General features: G+C 44.1%; 1 protein-coding gene across 1 annotated transcript in view; it reads left to right on the forward strand.

Annotated features, from left to right (window-relative positions):
* Positions 1 to 42: 42 nt before the first annotated feature.
* Positions 43 to 22,754, forward strand: part of SRGAP2 (SLIT-ROBO Rho GTPase activating protein 2) — a 240,937-nt gene continuing 218,225 nt past the window's right edge. Inside the window, 2 exon segments of the mRNA XM_036848932.1 lie at positions 43 to 194; positions 1,947 to 2,555. Of these exon segments, the coding sequence (XP_036704827.1) occupies positions 2,489 to 2,555 (67 nt within the window). The 5' untranslated portion in view covers positions 43 to 194; positions 1,947 to 2,488.

The raw sequence follows: 22,754 nt of genomic DNA on the forward strand, positions 1-22,754 counted from the left end.
GGTCGATAGAAAGCGGGCGGTGATTGGCAAGGGGGTGGGCTCTGCTTCCCGGCGGGGTCCTGCGGAGTTGGCGGAGGCTCCTCAGGGGACTGGGGGACCGATCTGCGTAGACGCGGGTGGCGGGGAAGAGAGGGGAGGAGAGCTCTGAGTGGGAAGCGGAGCCGGGGGCCCGGGACCCGTCGCGTCAGAGCCAGGTAAAGGCTCCTTCCCTCTCCCCTTTCTTCTTCCCCGCCGCGGAGCTGGAGCCCTGACTGAACAAATCCGGGCAGAGGCGGGAAGGAGAGGGCGCGGATGCTGCTTTCGGCGTCGCCTTAGCGTTGCCGCCCGAAATCCCTCAGACCGCCTCCCTCCTGACCCACTCCCAATCTCCCAGTACAGCCCAAATACTTCTTTAGGACTGCATCTCCGCCCTTTACCGTACTGCCTGGGACTCTGCCTTGGCTCACATGCCGCCGCGCAGTCCGCACCCAGCCCCCTCCCCAGGTCTTCTGCACACTGGCAGCCTTGGTCCACCTTTGGGCAACCGTCGTTGGCATCACCCGTAACCATCGGCTGCTCTCTTCCTCTGTCTCCAAGTCCTGGCAGACAGGCGGGTTACAGCCCTGGACCCAGAAGGAGGGGTGTTCCGCACTGCTTCCGGGGCTCTTCCCCTGCCCCAGCCCCCGGCCCGCCCGGAATGGCTCCTCTTCACGCACTCCCGTTCCCAGACCTATATCTGGGTCCCCAAAGTTGCTAATATCCTAGTACTCCATGTAACATCGCGGCCCACGATAGTCTCCTAACTTCCCCCTCACCCCCAAGGTAATCCTCCCTTTGCCCTCTCCTCGCCTATCAAGCGTGTGCAGAAGCTCCAGTTATCCTCGGTTCCCGTGCAGCCTCAGGACCCCACCTCTCACCCCCCTCCCCGCTTCCTGCCTGTCTGAACCACCACGCCGCTTCTTCTGCTCCCTGTTCTTCGCTCGGTGCGGCCCTTTCTCCAGGCGCGGGAAGTGGGAGACTCCCGGCGCGGAAAGGGAAAGGGGCGGCCAAGGAGGGAGGGTCGCCGCTGCGGCGCGTCCGGGAGCGAGACGCCCGGCTCTGCACTCCCGTCCCAGTCCCTCCCACCTCCTGGGCCTGGGTCGGAGCGGGATCTTCTCGGGTACCTCCTGGTGCGAGGAGCTGGGACTGCGACCCTCAACGACCTTCCCCCAGCCCCCAGCCGGGGATTGGGTGCGGTATCTGGGATCTCTGGGCTTGGGTGACCAATTGGGGATGGCTTGAGAGGCGGTGGCTGCCTTCCTCCCCCCCGCCCCCCACCCCCCGCCTTCCCGGTTTTCCCGACTCCGACCCTCGCCTCTAACCCGTTTCCTGCTTCTGCCGACCACATTGTTTTCCTGGATGTGTCCCGTGCCGAGCAGGCTTTTTCCTGCAGATCACTCCCCCCTCACCCCCCAACATTTTGCTGCCAAGAGAAGCTAGTAACCAAAAACAAAACAACTGGGAGGAGGGGCGGAGGGGAAGAAAAGTTGTGCCCGGGTGGCTTGTCCCTCCCCGGCTTTGATCCCCTTTTAAGTCAAGGGAGTTGCCCCAGCCGGGGGTCGGGGGCCGTATCGTAGGCAGGGCCGGGAGGGTTCCCTCCGGTAGCCGCTGCCCAGCGCTGGCAAGGTTCGGGAGGTCGCCGAGGTGCCGCAGTCCCCGCCCGGAGCCCCGCGTTCCCGCCGCTAGTCCACACCCCAAGCCCTCGAAGGCGGCTGCTCCAAAGTGTTTTCTTTCAGCCTTAAAACAAAATCCGGAGGGAGCTTCCTTCCTCCCCACCTCGCTGCGCCGGGCTCTGCGGGCCGGGCGGCGTTTGGCTAAGATGAATGGGCCCAGGCCAGCCTGGAAACGGCTTCCCTTACCCCACCCCCGCATCGATTAGGATCTGCGCTGGGGCTGATCGCCCCCTCCTCTTTTCCCTGCATTTACAGGCAAGTGAACCGGAGCAAACGACTTCCGATCCAGTCTGCGCTGCTGCGGCTCCCGTTTGGGATTTGATTTGCAGCATCTTCGAGGCTGTGCAACAAAAAACCGCGAAGCACGCCCAGCCCTCCCCCGGCACCCCGATACGCACCCACTCCCTCCCGGGGACCCAGCTGGGCGAGTCCACATCCCCGCGCTCCCCACACCATGTTGTGCGGAAGGACTTCCACTCCCCGCCTGTGTCGTTGATGTCAGACCCCAGGCCAGCCTCCGGGCGCTGCAGTTCTCCCGGCTAATGCTAAGGCTGAGGCTTGGGCTCTAGCATAGGAACCAACCGCCGCCGCGCCGGCCCCAGCGCCCACCGTCTGCATGTGTCCGCCGTAGCCGCCTGCCCAGCCCGCAGCCCGCGCTCCCCGGAGCGCTGGAGACCACCGCGGGGGGCCCCTTCTGCCCTTGGGAGAAGCGATCTTGGAGGTATTGATTTCGGTGGTTGGATTTTTCCCGTGGATTTATCAATTCACAATTCGAATTTGGAAGAAAGAAGGAAAACATGACGTCTCCAGCCAAATTCAAAAAGGATAAGGAGATTATAGCAGAGTACGATACTCAGGTCAAAGGTAAGGGCTTTGAAAAATAGCATAATGCATATTCTCTGTAGACCATTGAGACATGGATTTCCACCCTGATTTGCAAGATGTTCATTTCTTTGGGTGGAGCAGGTGGGGGCAGGCTGACCCCAGAGGTGGTTTCATATGTGGGTCTGAGCCTCCGAGGGACTGGCCATGCCAGGGGCCACAGGCTCTGGAAAGGAATTTTCGGAGTGGGCTTTAGATTTGTCTGTAGGGCTGGCCATTATTTTGGCAGTCCTTTTCCCCAGGCTAAATAGGATGGGGGGAGGGGCAGGAGGTTCTTGGAGTGAGAAAGGCGGCAATTTGCCTCTGGGTGTCTGGGTCAGATTTCCTTGAAGGACAACTGAAATCTGACAGGTGTTTGGGAATTTATTTCAGAGGTTGAAGAGGAGTCCAGGCAGAGAAAGGCAACCTTGAGAAGGTGTACCATTTGGAGAGCCCTGGGAGAGGCGGGGTTTTTTTCTGATGCACTATATCAAAACATGACATTTGCTATGGCATCAGGCACAGAAAGTCTGTGGCCACCTTGGGTGCACCTTGTACCTACCTGGTCTCTGGTTGTCTGCATTCAGAGATCAGAGAACAGAAAGAATAAGGTCACTCACACCCGGTCTCCGCCCTCACCTAAACCTGAATGGAGTTGGGTTGTTGCTGGGTGGTGCCGAGTCTGGAGAATGGGAAGACATAATTGTTTAACCCTTCTGTGTTGTCCTCTGCTCCAGAATACATGCTTTTAAAGGCCTGCTTACCTCTCTGCAAAAATATGAGGGGTAAAGCAAAATGTGGACCTAGAGAAAGCAAGTGACCTGCCAGCACATCTAGTCTACTGCCTGACTTGGCGCATGAATCAAAACCCCTTCCCAGATAGCCTTTTTTAACCAGCAATTCCCGTAGAAGGGGTTCCCGCCTGTTAAAGAGCCCCAGCATATGGTTATGCAAGGCACCGTCCCTTCTTGGCCAGTCACTGGAAAGAGCCATGTGGCTCTAGCCCACTGAGACTTCAGCTGGGTAGTGGGAGAGGTGGGTGGCCTTGAATGTTACACCACATGGTTGGAGCTCTGGGTTTTCCTTTGTTTCGGAGTACAGAGGGAGGGGCCCCTCCTTCTCTCCCTGCACCAATGTGAGAAGACCTTTTCCTATCCTAGAGGACTTGGGAAGGGCCATGCCTCCCCTCTAATGATTGCGGGGGGTGCGAGTAGGGCTAGAGTTTGAAATGGGAAGCTGCTTTATCTCTTGGAAGGTTGGAAGGTAGTTTGAAGTCCCCACTGTGCCTGTAGGATCTTTTTAATGTCATCAGCTTGGTCAATGCTGGAGGTGCCCTGAGGGACCTTCTATCCACTGGGCTGCAAATATTGGTGGGTTTATTGCAGAGATGGGGGAGTTGACTGATGGATAGCTTCAGTTGAACTGGGATTGGGAGAGGTGTGGTTGTGAGGTATAACTGAGGTCTTGGCCTCTTGTCACTGTTCATAATCTGGGCCTCTTTTTGTAAACAATAAGCCACTGGCCTCGGTGTCCTGTCCAGATGCACTGCAGTTTGCTGCTGGAATCCCCCCTGCAGTTTTAACCAGATATATCATTCTTTTTTTTTTTTTTTTAATACATCCTATTCTTAACTGTTGCCATAGGGAGCGTTAATAACTTTGACTTTCCCAGATTTCTCTCCAGAAGCACGCCATTTGACTAAGGTGCAAAGTGACTTTGCATGTTTATTTTTTGGAAGGTTCGGGACTGATAGGTGTTAATAGAACTGTATCTGCTGATTCTGTATTGGTGAAGGATTTCTCACAAGTGTCTCAATTAAATACTTTGTGTATTTACAAACATTACTCATTGAGATGATGTAATGCAGTTGACTATTTGGGGTTTCTCTTCACCCTTGCCACAAGCAGGGGACTCTTTTGATTTGCACTGATATTTTTGCATTAACACTATTCAGGATCGTAGAATTTTATAGGTGGCCGAGCATGATGTCTTACTCAGAGAAGGTGCCCAATGAATGCTTAAGAGACTGATTTGAATGGTTTAGTCCCTCATTTACAGCTGAGGGGAGTATAGAGAAATAAAGAGGCTTGTCCAAGGTCACACAGCTAGGTGGTGGTAGATCTGAAACTAGAAGCAGGTTACTGACTCCCAATTCTCTATTCTATTCTATTCATATTTATTATGATACATCATTTGACCAGAGTAGGGAAAAAAAAAACTCAAGAAGCCAAAGTCTGACAATGGATACTAGTAGTAATAGTGATAATAATAGATTACATTTTGGGTGGTCATTATGTTCCATCCTGTCCCAAGTGCTTTATAAGAATTGTCTCATTTAATCTTCACTGAAAACGTGGAGGTGAATATTACTTCATCCTCTATTCACTGCATGAAGAAACTGAGGCTTAGAGAGGATAAAGAAGCCCTCCCAAGGTCACACAGCCAAACCACAGCAGGTGGACTCCACTTCTTTATTCATCAACTAGTTACTGAGTGCCTTCAATGGGTTCTGGGGACTGATGATGTAGCAGTGAACAAGAAAAAGTCCTCTCCCTCATGAAGCTTGCATTCTAGAGTCTGTGTTCTCCATGGAAGATCATAGAACTTGGAGACAAAGGACCCAGGTTCTGGATTGGCTCTGCTCCCCTGCTAGCTGGAAGCCCTTGGTCAGATTTATGATGTTTCAGCTTTTTATGTGTTGTGTGGGACTCATAGTGCTGCCAGTCTTACCTCTCTTATAGATGCCAAGATAAAAAAGAAAATTGCTTTTTTGGTCTGGTGGTTAAGAGCGCACGTTTTTGAGTCAAAGGGATCCAGGTTTAAATCTCAGCGCTGTCACTCGCTTGCCTCGCTCCTTGGGCAGGTTACCTGACTTGTCCAAGCCTCGGGATCCTAACCTGGAAAATAGGCAGCATAATATGTGTTTCCTAAGGTCATTGTGAGGATTCAATGAGATAGTATATCAAAATCATTTAGCACAGTGTCTGGCACTTGTAAATGCTCAATAATAGTAAGGTCTGCTGAAATGGGATGACCATTAAGGCCACATTGCCTTTTCACTCCCAAAGTGCCAGTTATAATGATAGGAAACAAGTCTAGGATGAAACTTGAGTTCTAGTTTAAGTTCCTCCAGTAGTAGTGAAAGGTATCTTGGTTTAGTCACTTAAACCTTCTAGAACTCAGTTTCCCATTCTGTAAAATGAACAGGTAAACTGTCTAATTGTTGGCCGCTGTTGTTCTATATGTCTCTGACCAGAGTCCTGGGTCTTGCTTTTCAGTCAGAATGGTTTGAATCAAGGGGACCCTTAATGGACTTTGGGGGACGCTGTCTATCCTGTGGTTTTGGGTCCCTTTAAACCACCTGCTTGCGTGTGCCCTGAGGGACTTCTGAGACTGCAGCCCCAACCCTACCCCAGTGTGGTTTTATGAGGGGCGTGACTCCTTAGTCTGCCTTGGAGCCGACTTCTTAAAAACCATCATTGTTTCTGGTTTGTGGGTGTTCAGATTCCTTTGAAAGTTCATGCCTTTCAATCTCTGACTCGAAAGCAATAATACTCTTCGTATTTGTACATGGGCTCAATTTACAAAGTGCTTCATATACATTCATCTCTGCAAATTCTTGACAGATTCATGGTCAGGTTCATCGTCATAACCTGAGGCCTTTTGGCCTCTAGTTAGTTAGCTTCTTTTGGGATTGGTAAGGTGCAGGGCATAACCATCACAAGAGGTGATAATCTAGCTGGCATTTGGATGAGTTCACATCACAGCAAACCCTCCCAGCTATTGTCCTGTCTTTGTTCAAGGCTACCTTTCCTGTACCCTCTACACACCTTGAATTTTTACTGTCCCCCAGAAAACTTGAGATTGACAGTTAATGCAAATATTCTAGGAGGAATCATCTGAAACAGAGTGGCACTGTGTGCTGAGCCGTCAAATTCTCTTTCTTGAGAACATTAGGGGTCTTGTCTTTTTTTTTTTAATGTCTTAGAAGAACAGTGTGTGAGCACCACAGAGCTGAGAAGTGAAATTTTGTAATTTCCATCTGGAGCATTTTGATAGAAAAGCCTTTGCCTGGAACAGTTTAACCCTTTCAGGACCCTTTCAGAGCAGGAGATGAAATTTAAAACTTTAGACATATTGTGTGTGCACACACACTTGGGAATGCGGATTGCTGATATTTAAACAAGCTTGTTCCCCGGGGAGGTGTGAGCGGTTCTTCACTCCTGCCAGCAAAGGTCTTCTCCGAAGCTTCTTTCCTCCCAGCCCCCATTCCTCAAGGGAGCTTTAAATATAATCAGTTTGTGAAAAGCTGCAGTAAAACATCTCATTGGAATCCCCAAGCAGATGCTATCATCTTCCTGCGAGATGATTGAAGGCACCTCTTCCTTTGCTCAGGGAAAATAGGACTCTAAGTAAGGTGAGCTCCTGGAAGAAAATGAAGCTCTTGGAAAAATTAAAGTACTGTACTCTGTATCTCCAAGTTAAAAGGCCCTGGAGGAAGGTGGTGGGCAAGGAGCTGGGGATGCTGTGCGCTGTGCAAAGTAGCAATGGTTAGAAACAAGGTTTGTGAGGAGTCCTTAACTTTTCCAATTTCAGGCATTCTCTTGGGGAATGGGAACAGAAATTTCCTTTGGAGAAGCCCATCTGGTAATTATGCACCACACAGGTTGACAGCCCAGACAAGCCCTAATCATTTCTCTGTTTTGAAGTTTACAGGGTCTGACCTGGCCCTGATATGTAGGGTCCACACCCTTTTAAAATCAGCAGATGCTCAGCCCCTGACTCCTAAACTTCCACTGTTCACTCTAGATAAACGTGGGCTGCTGGTGGCACCTGTAGGGTTCTCCTTCCAGAAGAGAGGTTTTCTTCATGGGAATTGTGATTACTTTAGATCCTAGACCTCTGAGGGCTTTGTTAGGAAAATATGATGTCATGTTGTAGGGAAAAAGAAGTTGATATCTCTACTGGTAATACAATTCAAGTGAATAGTTTTAACTGGTCAGCTACAGAATTGGACTTTTGGGGAATCTGGGAGAGTTACCTTCAAAGTTGTTTGATTTAAAAATAAGTAATGAGAGCACTTAAAAATGTCTTTGAAAATTACAAAATAACACCTTTACTGATTTTACAATAATGTGTAGGAACTCTCATCTCTCTCTCTCTTTAATTGTGGTAAAATACACATAACATAAAATTTATCATCTTAATCATTCTTAAGTGTACAGTTCAGTGGCATTAATTACATTCACATTGTTGTGTAACCATCACCACCATCATTCCACAGAACTCTTCATTTTGCAGAGTTGAAACTCTGTACCCATTAAACAATAGCTGCCCCCTGCCCCCATTTGACAACTCTAGGTACCTCATATAAGTGGAATCATACAGTAGTTGTCCTTTTGTGACTGGCTTATTTCACTTAGCATAATGTCTTAAACGTTCATCCAGGATGTAGCATGTGTCAGAATTTCCTTCCTTTTTAAGGACATTATATGTATAATCCACGTTTTGTTTATCCATTCATCCATCCATGGACACTTGGGTTGTTTCTACCTTTTGGTTATTGCAAATAATGCTGCCATGAACATAGGTATATTCCTATTTTTTTAAAATGTCCTCTACACCAAAGTTTTACAGGCCTGTGTATACATTTCTATATAATCACCTGTCCTCATTAAATTTTTAGAATGAACCTTTAAATATACATATTTTCATATTATGAGTATATATTTATGTTGGTAGTATAAGCATTGTATATTAATTTTATACCTTTTAATAATTACATGAATGACTAAACTTTTATTGTATTTTTAACAGCTTTACTGAGGTTTAACTGACATATAATAAACCTCACATGTTTGAGGTATACATTTGATAAGTTTTGGCGTGTTGTCTACCTGTGAAAACATCACAATCAAGATAAGTGAATGAAACCATCACAAAGTTTCTTCATCATAATGTGTTAATAAATGAGTAAGATAATACTGCATTATAGAAATGACATTAGGTTAAAAACAAATAAGTATAAGCCAGATATTACCAAGTTTTAAATAATGATCCAAGCCACCCAGATTGGTCCCTGGAAAATTTATTTAACCTTAGTAAATAAAAATAAACAATCTCCCAGGGAAGTTGTGTTAATAATTGTGTCTCAGCTAGTACCCTGTTTAGGAGAGAGGGTACAGGATAGGGGAAGAAAGAAAAGAAAAAAATCTTGGATACGTTACAAGTTGAAGAGTGACAGTATCTATTTTCCTATAGTCCTTGCTTGAACTAGTCCCCTGGGCCTCAGGCCTCTTCTGAAACTGGTCACAAGTGAGCCAGATGCCAAGGGGAGGGGCTGGGGGCTCCCATGGGAGATCTGCTCAGAGTGTTATGAATATGGCTTCTTTCCTCTAATGATTGATTCCCTATCGTCTGTTGAATAGAGACCAACTTTCCAAGGTGAATATTACTTGGTCTTCAATCTGGCTGCAACCTATCATGTCAACCATACTTTTTCATTTTACTTTAAAAGGACTGGAGGCCTATCTGCACTATTTGACATTCTTTATTTTTTATTTTTTTTGGTCACACCACGTGGCTTGCGGGATCTTAGTTCCCCAATTAGGGATTGAACCCGGGCCCTCAGCAGTGAAAGTGCGGAGTCCTAACCACTGGACCACCAGGGAATTCCTTATTTGCCATTCTTTAGACGCATATACTATTAACTAATATTTTGCTGTTTGTTTGGGGCTTAATGTACTAGGCATTATGCTAAATACTCTACATAAATTATTTCATAATTCTTACACCAATTCTAGGAGGAATATATTGTTATTATCCCATTTTGCTGATGAAGAAAGTGAGGTGTAGGAGATTCAGCGACTCACCCAGAGGCTGCAGCTAGTGAATGAACAGGAATTAGAACCTCGGCCATCACCAGAGTCTAAGTTCTGAGCACTGTTCATGAAATCCCTCTTTCTCCCTGCCCAGCCCCACATCTACACCTACTGAGATCTCACCCTTCTAGTAAAGCTCAACTTTTCTGGGATGCCTTCCTTGGTCACACTGATCAGAAATGACCCTTCTCTCTAGTTCATTCACATAGCGCTATGGCATTGATCTTGTACTGCCTTAGGTTTTAAATATTTGTCTTTTAGTCTTCTCTCTACTGCTAGACTTCTGGTAGGAATGGTTTGAGGTTGTGTAGTGCAGTGCAGTGCACTGCAAAGAGTGTAGGCTTTGGAAGTAGCCCTCAGTTGGAATCTTGTCAATATCACCTCCTTGCTGTATATCCTTGCTCACTCAACTTCTCTTCTGTGACACAGAGATAAGACCAACCTTGCCGGTTTATTGTGAATGTGTGTAAAATGCTAGCTCCATGTATGGCAAATATTAAATGCTAAGTAAGTAACTCTTACTATGGGGGGGCCCCTTCAGATAGTAAACATGTCTAGAATAGTGTTGTAGCCTAAATGGTGGCTCTTAGTAAATATATACTGGCTGTAATGATGAATGCATAAATGAATGACCTGGACTACTACAAATAATTTTTTTTAGAAGTAGTTTCTTAATTTGATCTTGATAATATATCTTGCATAATACCACCAAAGTGATTTTTTAAAAAACCAAACTTATCGTTCTGCTAAGGTCATAGCATAGACTGTTTACATCCATCACTTCCCAATTACCTTGATCACATTTTTTACCACTAGAAGGCTAAACTGCCTCTCGTTCCCTTACTGCATTATGTTATTTCATGCTTCATGCTTTATCCATGCTGTGTCTTCTGTTTGGAATGGGTCCTTTTCCTTGAACCTGGAAAACTTATCCTTTAAAACCCAGCTCAGATGTCACCACCTCCAGGAAGTCTTCCCTGCTTATCCCTACTCTCTGCATAGTGACCTTGTGCAAGATCCCAAGCAGGATTCCTTAGCATCTCTGCACAGGGTTAATCAGCCCACCCTCAGCATCTCCTCAGCAGTGTCTTTGTGCTTATTTGTATATTGCACTCATCATATTACATTGTAATCTCTTCATTTACACCTCATTATTTATAAGTAGCTGAGTACCTGGGGGATGGAAGTGTCTTTTATTCATTTCCATGCGTCCAGCTTCTGGCATGGAAATGAATAAATACTTATAAATTGAATGTGAACCTTTTCTGAGTTGAGGTTGGATTTGACAATGCCAGAATGCCTTGCTTCTGCATTTCTCCTCCTACTCCAATAACAAGACTTCTCCTTATGTTAATGTTATTTGAAATTCAAAGTAGATTAAGCATTGTGAATATTATCATCATACAGGGACAAGTACAAACTATGTCGCGCCGTGGAGGTTCCCCAATGGTGTTAAGTTTTTCCTTATTTACTACCCCCTCTGCCCCTTTAGAATCATTGCCCTAGAGCTATACTTGAGTTCTTCAATCATGTCTTTCCTTAAAATTCAAGGAAAATATTAACTCTGAAATTCGAAAGAGTTTAAAACAAAAGTAAGGTGTTTCTGTAATTGAAGCAAAACACATTCTACATTTGTCCAGGATTTATTCATCATTTAAAACAGATATTCCAGGTCTAAATTTGAGAAAGTTTAGGTCTGTTTTGACCAGGAGTTAAAACAGAGTTGACTTGAAGAAGAACTGCTGGGATACTTTTTCGAGGCATGGTTTTGGAGAGAGCTATTGCCTTATTAGAAGCAGCTACATGGTCTATGGTAAAAGGGAAAGAAAGGTCCAAAGTGCCCAACAGAAAAACTCTCCCCGCTGGTTTTTCTAGTCATTTGGTATTAAGTAGCCTTGACTTTATTTATACATTGTGAACGAAGGGTTCTGAACTTGAAATATACATTCATGAGGAAGGAAGAGCAGCTGGGAAGTGCACCTCCTCCATTTCTATGAGTATTTTAGGATGCCATCTGTTAGGGAGAAGGCAGAGCCTTTTTTTTTTTTAACCTTTTCTTCTAAAAATGCACTAATCAGTGGGCAGGTGACCCAAAAGGCATCATGAAAGTTGGGACCTTGTCTTTGCTGCCTGAGCCCAGATTCTGCCTTTCAAATCATAGTAGGGTCTGAGTGCTCACCCTGGAGAAGGTGACCTCACCAGCCATGGGCTCCACAGGAAGACAAAGCACAGAAAACAAAGGTATCCAGGAGCGTGAGCTGGCCAAGACGTGATATGCCTGGAGCTTTAAGAAATACATCCTGTTTCTGAAGAGTTGGCACCAATTTCTCCAAACGTTGAAACCCCTTGGAGATCTGCTCCTTTTTCCCACTAGTCTTTTTCTTGTGTTTATTTATTTATTTTAGGGGGGTGAGGGTAATTGGGCCAGATCTTGTCAGATGAGTAAACTGCTCTTTGGGAAAGCATCTTGACTGAGATATCTATTTTGGAGCAATACTTCTTTGGGTCCATAACAAACTGAACTACAGGGCAGCATGGTTCCCTGGGAAAGAGTGCTGGATTTGGAGTCAGAAAGCCTTGGTTCTAGTTTGGCTTTGCCATTTACAACTGTGATTTTGGGGGTAACTCACCTCAGGTCTCAAAATTCCTTGTTTGTTTCCTCATCTGTAAAATCGGGACAACAATTCTTGGCCCTGGCTAATGGTGATGGTGATTATGATGAAGATGGCTAGCATTTAGTGAGTACTTCTTATGTCTAAATTGTGTTTGAAGTGCTTTACGTGTAGTCTTAACTCATGAATCTCCCAACAGCCCTATGAGGTAGCTACTATTATTATCCCCAGTTGACAGATGAGAAACAGGGAGGTTAAATAACTTACTCCAAAGCACACAGCTAGTAAGTGATGAAGGCAGAGTGGGAAACCAGGCCCACTCAACATTGTTGTGAGGCTCCAATGAAATAATTCATTTGAAATGCCTTTGAAACTGTGAAATGCTGTGGACATTTAGTTGATTGTTCTCATTTCCTAGTATCTTGATGCTAAAAGGAGTTCTAAATGCAGTGTTCTAAATGTCTTCCTAGTATGTACCTATTTGATCTGCCTATGCCTTGGTTTTCTCATCTAGGAAAGTGAGGTTAAATTAGAAAATTTCTAAGGCCCGCCGCACCTTTCATGGTTCATTAGTTTTGCTTATTTAAGATATTGAAGGTAACAGTTTTGCCCCTATTTCGCAGGCACACTTGTAAGTACAAAACCCGTTGTATTGTCTGAATGACACTCTCCCCAGCCCCAGGGCTTGCCATGTCTGTGTGGCTGCTGCACACATGGAGCGTGGACCCCTGTGGTGGCACAGTGGCAGCTGCTCTGGAGAGCATCTGAAGTGACACTTGGTTAGGTGTCACTATCTGATAGAAAGGTGAGCCTCACAGCTGGGGAAATTGAGGTGAGGGATAGTTACTTGATTGACCTAGAGGTGGACTTGTGACTGGGTTACTAGGGACAATAAATGCTTTAATCAGGATAAATATATTAAACCTAGGACTTCCAGTAAGCTCAGAGACTTACAGAGTGAGAAAATTCTCCCCTGATACTGGTGTATATGGTTTTCCTCATCAATGGTCATGGGCCAGAGGTGGAACTTGTGTTAACGCTGGGTATTATAGAAATTTATGTTGTGTGCAGAACTTGAGTTTAAAAGAAAAAGAAAATGGAAGTTGGGTGATTGTCTTAAATTAAAATTATGGAATAAGGAAGTAGGAGGTTTTTAATCCCTGACATCTGGTCTGGGACAAACTGGGCGGAGGTGGCATGGATGTGGAACTGGGTAGGGTTAATCTAGACATCTGGGCTGTGGGGTAAGTGACTTCAGGCTCTCCCAGGATGTAGGATGGCCTCTTGCCTCTTATATTCCTCTCCATGTGTTAGGCCCTTTGTCAACTAAGGGATTTCTTTGTGGATTGTGATGAGGTATGCTGTAATATGGAGTGGAAGTGTTCCACGTTTGTGTTTGTTTTCTTTCCACCTAATGAATAGGCTAAGTAACAGTCTGTCGTTTTAAAATGAGTACCATTAATAATGATGACAGCTCATATTTTTATCAGTACAGCATTTAAAAAATATCATTCACAGGGAGGGAAGGAGGGCTGTAGGGCCATGGAGGACTAGCTATGTCATGTTGGACAAGTCCTTCCACTTTTGGGATTCTCAGCTTCTCAGCTAGAAAGTAGAAAGATGGATTACTAGTTCCTTGCTTCGTCATTTTTAGGACATACGATCCAAAATGGTTATCTTCAAGTGAGTTGACACATAGAGTTTACATGTTCATAATTGTCCTAAGAGAAGGCTAGAAACCATAGAACAGATACTGTAGGTTCTTCCTACTCATCTCTCCTACTCCTGGTTTAAGATTTCATCTTTTTTTAAATTTTATTTAATTTATTGGAGTATAATTGATTCACAATGTTGTGTTAGTTTCAGGTGTACAGCAAAGTGATTCAGTTATACATATATATATATATATTCATTCTTTTTCAGATTCTTTTCTCATATAGGTTATTACAGAATACTGAGTAGAGTTCCCTGTGCTATACAGTAGGTCCTTGTTGATTATCTATTTTATATATAGTACTGTGTATATGTTAATCCCAAACTCCTAATTTATTCCTCCCTACCACGCTTCCCCTTTGGTGACCATAAGTTTGTTTTCGAAATCTGTGAGTCTGTTGCTGTTTTGTAAATAAGTTCATTTATATCATTTTTAAAAATTAGATTCCACATGTTAGTTTAAGTTTTCATCTTTAAATGACATTAGTAAGCTTTGTGTTTTAGATGTCCTTGGAGTCAGTTGTGCTGTATCTCTTGATCTCTCTTATTTATTCAGTGATTTGTGGTGATGTAAGTTATCTCAACGCTTTGCTGTCAGCAGTTTTAAACAAACATTGAAGCATTTTGGGTAGATGATATCTGTTGATTTGATTAATGAGGTTCTTGATCTGGATATTTTAAGACCAGTGACAATACAATTTTAAAACACCTAGTACCCTTTAAAACTACAGTAGTGTTCCCACTGCCAAAGCCTGAAATTGATCGATACCAGTTAGTTCTTTCTGACAGTACATGTGTGCATGTGAGCTTTCTTTCCCTCTTGGGCCAGGGAGCAGGGCTGCCAGTCCAGAAATGCTAGCTCTTCTGGATTCAGCAGCAAAAAGAGTTCATCATTATCCAGGCAGAAACAAACCTCCCAAGTTTTTAACCTTCCGTTACCTAAAGTCTTCTCCTTGTTCCTCACAGAAGATGAGGCACTCCTGAGCACAGGCGTGCGCGTGCACATATACGCACACACACACACTCTCTTACAAAACTTAATGTAAAACGATCTCATGTTTATGAGAGCTGGAATTACTTGTGTTGTGCAGGCTCAGTGGGCATGATGTGAGAGCAGGGCTATTTGGCCTGTGGAGATTGCAGATAAGACCATGATATGTAATTGAATAAGAATTTGAAAAATTATCCGATAACATTAGGAGCAGCAAAGCACTCGCTTGTGCTTTTTTTTTTTTTTTTTTTTTAAATGCTCCAGAACTATTTGGAGGAGGAGTAAGGAGCTGCTAGCATTGTTTTCAGGGTGTGGGAACCCCCTCCCCACCCCATGAGCCAAATCTGTTTGCCCAGACAGAGTGTGAGGTCTCTGAGAGATCCCAACAGATCATTTAGTATATTCTTCTGCCCCCGGCAATTCTTCAGTCTAATCATGTCAGGAAAAGGGCTGTCAGCTAACCTTTAAAATCTTTTCCAGAAGAGTACACTGTAGCCTACCTTTCCATCTTGTTCCAGTGACCCAAACTATAAATGGTCAATTCTTTCATTTGTGGAGCTTGAAACAGGATAAAAAAGGAGGCCTGATGAACTGAACTTATGTTTTTGCTACTGCCGCCACTCCCTCTGTACAAACCTTTGCTTCATCTGGGTTCTCAGTGGCTCAGGGAAGGAAGAGGTAATTGATGAAACTTTCAAGGCGTTGCCTCATGGCTGCTGGGGTGTTCTTATTCCCAGTATCCTCCCTTCCCCACTGCCACCAGTTTTGGTTCATCTGGTACTGAATGAGGAAATCATGAGCTAATTTCAATCCAGCACCCATTTATTGAACACCTACTATGTGCTTGTTATGTGGTGGGTTGTGGGCATCTAGAGGTACATAACAAGGTTTTGGTTTTCAAGGAGCTACAGCCTATTAAAAGGAATGGACAGGTTACACAAATACAGTGACAGGACCACAGTGGAGGGATATAGAAGGCTCAGAAGGGAGAGAATAGTCTGACAATGATTAACATTGATGAGGCTGGTGGAGGAGGAGGATAGTGATTGCCTCTTGGTATTAATAGAGCACTCGACAGTCTGAGAAGTGTCTTTCCATACTTTATCTCATTTAACCTATGACTGGCACGACAACAGGGCAGTGTGATTTCAGGCAGTTTTGGTCTTTGTTTTCTGGGCTTTTTGGAAATCTTTTATTTTGAAATAATTACACATTCACATGCAATCGTCAGAAGTAATACAGAGAGCTTGCACATACCCTTTACTTAGTTTCCCCCAATGGTTAACATCATGCAAAACTATAGTACAGTGTCACAACCAGGACTTTGACATTGATACAAACTGCTGAACGGTGCCATCACTAAAGGGGTCCCTCATGTTGACGTGTTATAGTCCTGTCTCCCCCTTCACCTCATCTCACCTCCCTTAGTCCTTATTCCTTAACTCCTGGAAACACTAATCTGTTCCCCATGGCTATAATCTTGTCATTTCAAGACTATTATATACATGGCATCATATAGTATCCAGCCTTTTAGGACTGGCTTTTTTTCACTCAGCATAATTATCTGGTGATCCCTCCAGGTTGTTTTGTGTATCACTAAATGATTCCTTTTTATTGCTGAATAGTGTTCCATTGTATGGATGTACCACAGTTTGTTAACCATTTACCCATTGAAGGACAGCTGGGTTGTTTCCAGTTTTTGGCTGTTAAGAATAAAGCTGCTGTGAACATTCATGTACAGATTTTTGTGTGAACAGGTGTTTTTTAAAAAATGGAGGTAATTTTTTTTAAATGGAAAGATTGTAGATTAGAAGGTGGAAAATCCAGGTTTTGTTATTCACTAGGAAGTGATGTATATATTTTCCTAAAACTGATCACTTAACTTCTTGAGTCTCAATTTCCTCATCAATAAAATGGCATAATATATGTTCTGCCTACATGCTAGAGTTGTTGTATAGATAAACTGAGTTAATATATGGTAACAAACATTATAAACTCTAATAAAATATAGACATTTCTAAGTGGGACAAGATACCACCTCACTGTGTTTTCTGGGAGAACTGAGCTGGAAACGTACCCAGAGCAGTTCTTGAATTGCAGTCTAGAAACAGCTCTTTTAGGTGGCCTTTCTTTTTCTTAATGTTGATGTGTGGGTGTTTCTTATATATTCTGGTTACTTATCTTTTGTTGGTGACATGGGTTGCAAATACTTTCTCCCACAGTTGGCTTAACTTTTCACTTTTTATTGGATTCTTTGATGTATAGGAAATTTTAAATTTTAATATACTCAAATCTGTCTAGCTTTTCCTTTATCGTTTGAGCTTATTTTAGAATGCACATACACACAACCTTTCCTATCCTGAAATCATAAGGATATTCTCCTATGTGTTCTTTTAAATGTTTTTAAGTTTTGCTTCTCACAAATCTGACTTGAATAAATGTGGAATTTATTGTTGTGAATGGTGTGAGGTAGGGCTCTAACTTTATTTTATATTCCGTATGGCTAACGATTTGTTCTGATTCCATTTGTTGAAAGGGGCCATCTTTTCCCCCATTGATTTGTAATGTCATATTTGGACATGTATTGAATTTCCACATATTTGTGGGCAAGATGAGCTTGCCTTCATGCTGTAGTGGTGTTAACACTGTTGCCATCTGGAATGTGGGACAGGGGCTGTTGATGAAGAGTTGCATGTCTCCCTCCTGAGGTAGGCAGCAGTAAGCTGTCACCATGGCTCCAACCAGAACAGCTCTGCTTTTATGTTTGCTATATTGGGTGTCCACCTCAGATTTTATTTGATGATCTTCTTACACTTAAAATCTTTTTTGGAAAGGTTTTAAAACTATAGTAGTAGCAAATTATGTGTTGGAAAGTGTTTCAGAGATAACCAGGGGTCTTCTCTCTTGTTTTGGGTTGGATTTCAAGGGTAAGCCATGCAGAAGTCAGGACCTAGCAGTGAGGGGAGAAGGTGCCAAATAAATACATGACTTTGTGATTGTCAGTAACCCTGAACATATCACTTATGCCACCAATAATTAATATATAGGTTCCACGAGAGATTTAGAGCTGTCTAGAATTTAGTGGGCATCCTCTACAATCGCATAAACCAGTGGAGAAAAATTGCCAACGTATACAAAAAGTAATAAAAAAAAAATTTAACCGACAGCAATACAAGAAATGACATCAGCCAGTGGATGACTGAAAATGAGTAGTGTTGATAAGAACTTGAGGAATTCAGAGATGGGAGAGGTGTGGGCCAGAATGAATAAGACCTTGACTTACGGAGTAGGATTTGGGTAACTGGAGGGTAGGAGGAAAGAACAGAGGCCGTGTGTGCACTTCCCTTGGTGGTGCTCCCACAGCCCCCACCATGCTCACCCCTCCGGCATCACTTCCTACACCGTAATACAATGATGGTTCTATCCACCCTCACCCCACCCTGTGCCCCTTCCCGCAGATACACTCTCCCTACCAGAAAGGCGCTTGTGAGCTCTTTGAGGGTGGGCAGCCTTTCATCTTCACATTCCCAGCATCCAGCAGCATGTTGGCATGTGGTAGGCACCCAAAAAATGTTTGCTGAGTGAGTGAGTGAGTAGACCCTGGCTAGAGCAGAGGAGTTAAGAGACAGGGGAGTAGGATTGGGCTGGATGGATTTTGATGATCTTGAAGATCAGCCAGTCTGACTCTGTGCTGCCGCGGTCAGAACAATAGAGGCCGTCTGGGTTAAAGAGTGGGGCCATGCAGTCCTGTTTCAGAGACACTCTGGTTGCTCTGGACTGGGAAGGGAGACTCCCTCCTGCCTACACAGTGTACACCAGTCTGTGCCCGGCCCGGAAGTGGGCGCTGTGAATATGTTGTTAAATATGACCAATTCTTATTGCCACCGATGAGGGGAGTGTGATTCTCCATTTACTGAACTATCAACTTGTGCTCAGACAGATGATCTAAGGTGACAGGTGACCTGTGGTGGGGTGGTGACTGAGGCCCAGGTCTGTTGGGCTCCAAAGCCTGCTTGTTCTTTTACCTTAGTACCATGTTTGTCCACATTATAGTCAGAGACACTACTAAGGTAGGAAAATGGGCTGCAGAGATAGGAACCAGGGCCGAGGTAAGAGTCAGGAATGCCTGAGGTTTCTAGCTTGGGAGACAGAGAGGACAATGGTGGCGATGGCAGAAATAGTCACGGGGAAGTCGGGGTGCTGCGCTTGCCGAGAGAGGGAACAGGGAGCGTTATTCTAGACATCCTGAGTTTGAGGTGACAGTTCCATTCAAGCAGGAATTGCATCAGGCAAGTGACAGTGCCATCCCTTCCCCACTCCTGCCACCCCACTCATTAAATCTGTCATTTTCCTTTCTTCTAAATTGAGAATGTTGCAGAGAAACCGTGAAATAGATGACACCTCACTCCCATGCCAAATACCTGACCTCATTTGCAGCTTCTTTACATTTCAGTTTGAGAAATGTTCTCCCTTGAAGGGGGACTTACTGTTTGTGTTTAGGAATTAATAGCATTTTCTTTCCCCAGTCCCTGTAGGGGATGAGCACAGCTAAACAAGGAAAGGAAAAACTTGAGCTCCTAGCTGCCCTGTTCTCCTCTGATAAACCTCTCTCCGGCCCGAGATTCGGTTAGAGGCCCCTTTTGAGGGTCAACCTGTGAAGTAAAGAAAAGTCAAGTCAAACCCCACCACCACCCTCCACCACCGGAGCTCTCAGGGTTGACAAGGAGCGGGCAAAGGAACAAGTTATTTTAAAAGCATCCGAAGGGAGTGTGGGAGAGGCTGAGTTCAGCGCTACTTGACTGGGTGATGCCTGGGCTGTTTCAAGGTGTGGGAGCAGAAGTGGCTAATTGTCCTAATTTGAATAACTTTGGGATGGTGAGATAGAGGGCTTGATTGGAGATTGTGATGTGGAATTTGTTGACAGAGGAGATCAGACTAAAGCTATTTATGGGAAAACATATTTTCGATATTGGCAGTTGGACCGAGTGGATTCCATCATCACCTCCAAAGGCTTTGAATTTTTAGTGTTATTTCTGTTTTGAGCAGAATGGCCTGTGATTGCTTCTCATCCAATGTGCTGGATACAAGGAGACTGTAGGAATTATTATAATCTCCTTTTTAAAAAAAATTTCTGAGTAACAAAGATTATCCACAGTTGGCTTGGGAATTTTAAGCAACCAGATTTTAAGCAATTTGGTAGGAAAAAAACCACCCAAATGGTGGTTTGAAGGCTTGCGCACCAATCCTAGCTTTGACCCTTAACTACATTAACTACACGGCCCTGGGTAAATGCCTAACCTCTCCTGGCCTCAGCTTCTTCAGATATAAGATGACCATGTAATAAGCATACCTAGGGGTTGCTGTGTTGATTAAATAATATAATGCTTGTGCATCTGCTTTGTAAATTACACAGTCCAAACAAGTATACAATAAGATTTTATTTGCTGTGACAGAAAATGGTGGATGGTCTCCTGGAGTTTGTTTTAAGGAGACTTGACCTGTGTAACATTGACTCAGGGTGTTTGTTAAAGTGAATCACCCGTTGCCTTCTGGGCCATACTTGAAATGACATGCCGTGTTATGGTGAACCTCTTTTGTACCGCCCCAAGTTTAGGTTTGCTCTTACACAATTTGGGTGAAATTTATGTGCACACCCATTCTTCCCCAATAAGAACAAAACAACAACTTGGGCAGGGCAGACATCAAGATAGTGACTTAGCAGGCAAATATGTGATTAATAATGTAGATTTGGCCTAATATTAGTGTGGGCCTCTGTATACAGATGGGTAAATGATAAACAGCAAGTCTGCCAAGTAGAGCGTGTTGGGGAACCTATTGGCTTCTGTCTATGCTTGAGTATACTATGCTGATGCTGTACTTGATGTTTAACTAAATACATTCATACCAGTTGCATTACTTTGCGCTTATTTATTTGTACATCTTTCTCACCTACTAAACTGTGAGCTCCTTGAAGGCAGGGACTGTCCCTGTTTATGTTTGTTTTTCTGGCATCTGGTGTAGCGCTTTGGCACACAGTAAATGTTTATTGTTTTACTGGATGAATGAATGAATGAAACTCTTGGCACTTTTATTCAGTTAAAAGGATTTTTGTGGAAGGTGTAGATGTGTGATTATTCGTGTTGTCATCTGCTAATTTTGTAGATGTCTCAACTGGAGACCCTCACTGTGGAGGAGAGACCCATATTTATGCAAAGCTGGGTTGTGGCAGTTGCCGCGTCCTGCTTCGTCTGCCTGCAACCGAGCTGCCTTGGCCTGATGGTGCAGTGGTGAGCACTGACTCTGCACTGGCCTGTGGTCTCTTAATAGAATAATGGCCTCCCTCAGCCCCTACCCCTTTGCCTTCTGTCTGCCTCAGGCAGTCTTCCTCATGCACATGGTTGTCTTCATCACACTTGTTCCTTCCCTTCTCTTTTCCAGTGCTTATCCATTATCAAGGAAATCTTTCCAAACCCTTCTTGCCGATGGTGTATTCTTCTTCATGAGTTAGAGCCCAAACTGAACACCCGCCTCCAACATACCTTAATCATGGCAGATGAACCGGAAAAGCACTAGTGATGAACCTGAAAGGAGAAAAGCCCCTCCACAAGGCTCACAGTGAAATGAAAGCAATAAAGCACCAGTGCTGTCCATGTTGAAAGCTTCTAAAAGTGCCCCTACGCCTCCTTTGGAATCCCTAAAAGTTTCCATTTACCTCCTCATCTTTCTCAAATGAAATTTCTTCTTTCTCAGGCATCAGTCTAAAAACAGCAGAGCAAACAAAACCCTCCACAACCTATTTCTTATTCTGTTTTGCACCAGTGGAAAGAGAATGGGATTTGGAGTCGGCAGGCCAGTGTTAGAGTCCTATTGCCACTTAGTAGCTCTGTGACTTTGAAGAAGTTTCTAGGCTTTCTGTGCCTCCATTTCCTCAACTGTTGACAACATCGCCATGTTCTACCAAATATCACCTATCCACAGAGTCATGGTGAAGTTTATGTGTATGAAAAACTCTTTGTAGCTAACAAAGCACCATATACATGTCAGGTATTTCTATTGTTACACTGGTTTTTCTATATCATGTTTCATTTGCACATACTGGATATTTCAGTTACGCTGTGGGCTGAGTCAGTTTTCTACCAGCCTGAGAACTGAAACTCTATCGCATGCCTTTTATGGGGAAATGTGTTTGCACTTCAAACACAAACTTACACATAATCTTGTTATGCAACATACTCTTGGTAAATTAATTGAGAGCTGTCTCTACATTGTTAGGTGTGGATGATAGGAACTCTATTTTATACTTCTTTTGTACCTGCCCCTGATGTTTTGCATAGTGCTGGGCATTTAAGATATACTACTGTTGATAGTTGGAAAAGTAATCTTTTTTTTTTAACTTTTTTTAACTTAAAAAAATTTTTATTTATTTATTTGGCTGTGTTGGGTCTTTGTTGCTGCGCGCGGGCTTTCTCTAGTTGCGGCGAGCGGGGGCTACTCTTCGTGCGGTGCGCAGGCTTCGCACGGGCTCTAGGCATGTGGGCTTCAGTAGTTGTGGCACACGGGCTTAGTTGCTCTGCAGCATGTGGGATCTTCCCGGACCAGAGATCGAACCCGTGTCCTCTGCATTGGCAGGCAGATTCTTAACCACTGCGCCACCAGGGAAGTCCTGAAAAGCAATCTTAATCATGACCTAGAATCATTCTTATTTAGCAGCAATCTCAGTGTCTTGACTTAACATAAAACTAATTTATTTTGGAGCCAAGAATGGGAAATTGGAGGACCTTCTTCTGTATCTATTTTGGTCTTGCAAACTCCAAAGTTGGATACATTTGAGTAAAGAAAATTAAATCTACTTGCAAAAACATTGTCCAAAAGAATGACATGTGTCTGCCAGTTCTTTAGTATGATTTTTTTTTTCTTTTTTTTTTAAGATGACATTCTTTCTTAACTAGCCAAGGGAACCATTTCCCAACTTCTTATCTTGTTGGGGATGTTTCTGAAAAATATA

The sequence above is a fragment of the Balaenoptera musculus genome, chromosome 1 (assembly GCF_009873245.2).
Source record: "Balaenoptera musculus isolate JJ_BM4_2016_0621 chromosome 1, mBalMus1.pri.v3, whole genome shotgun sequence".
NCBI classification, from domain to species: Eukaryota; Metazoa; Chordata; class Mammalia; order Artiodactyla; family Balaenopteridae; genus Balaenoptera; species Balaenoptera musculus.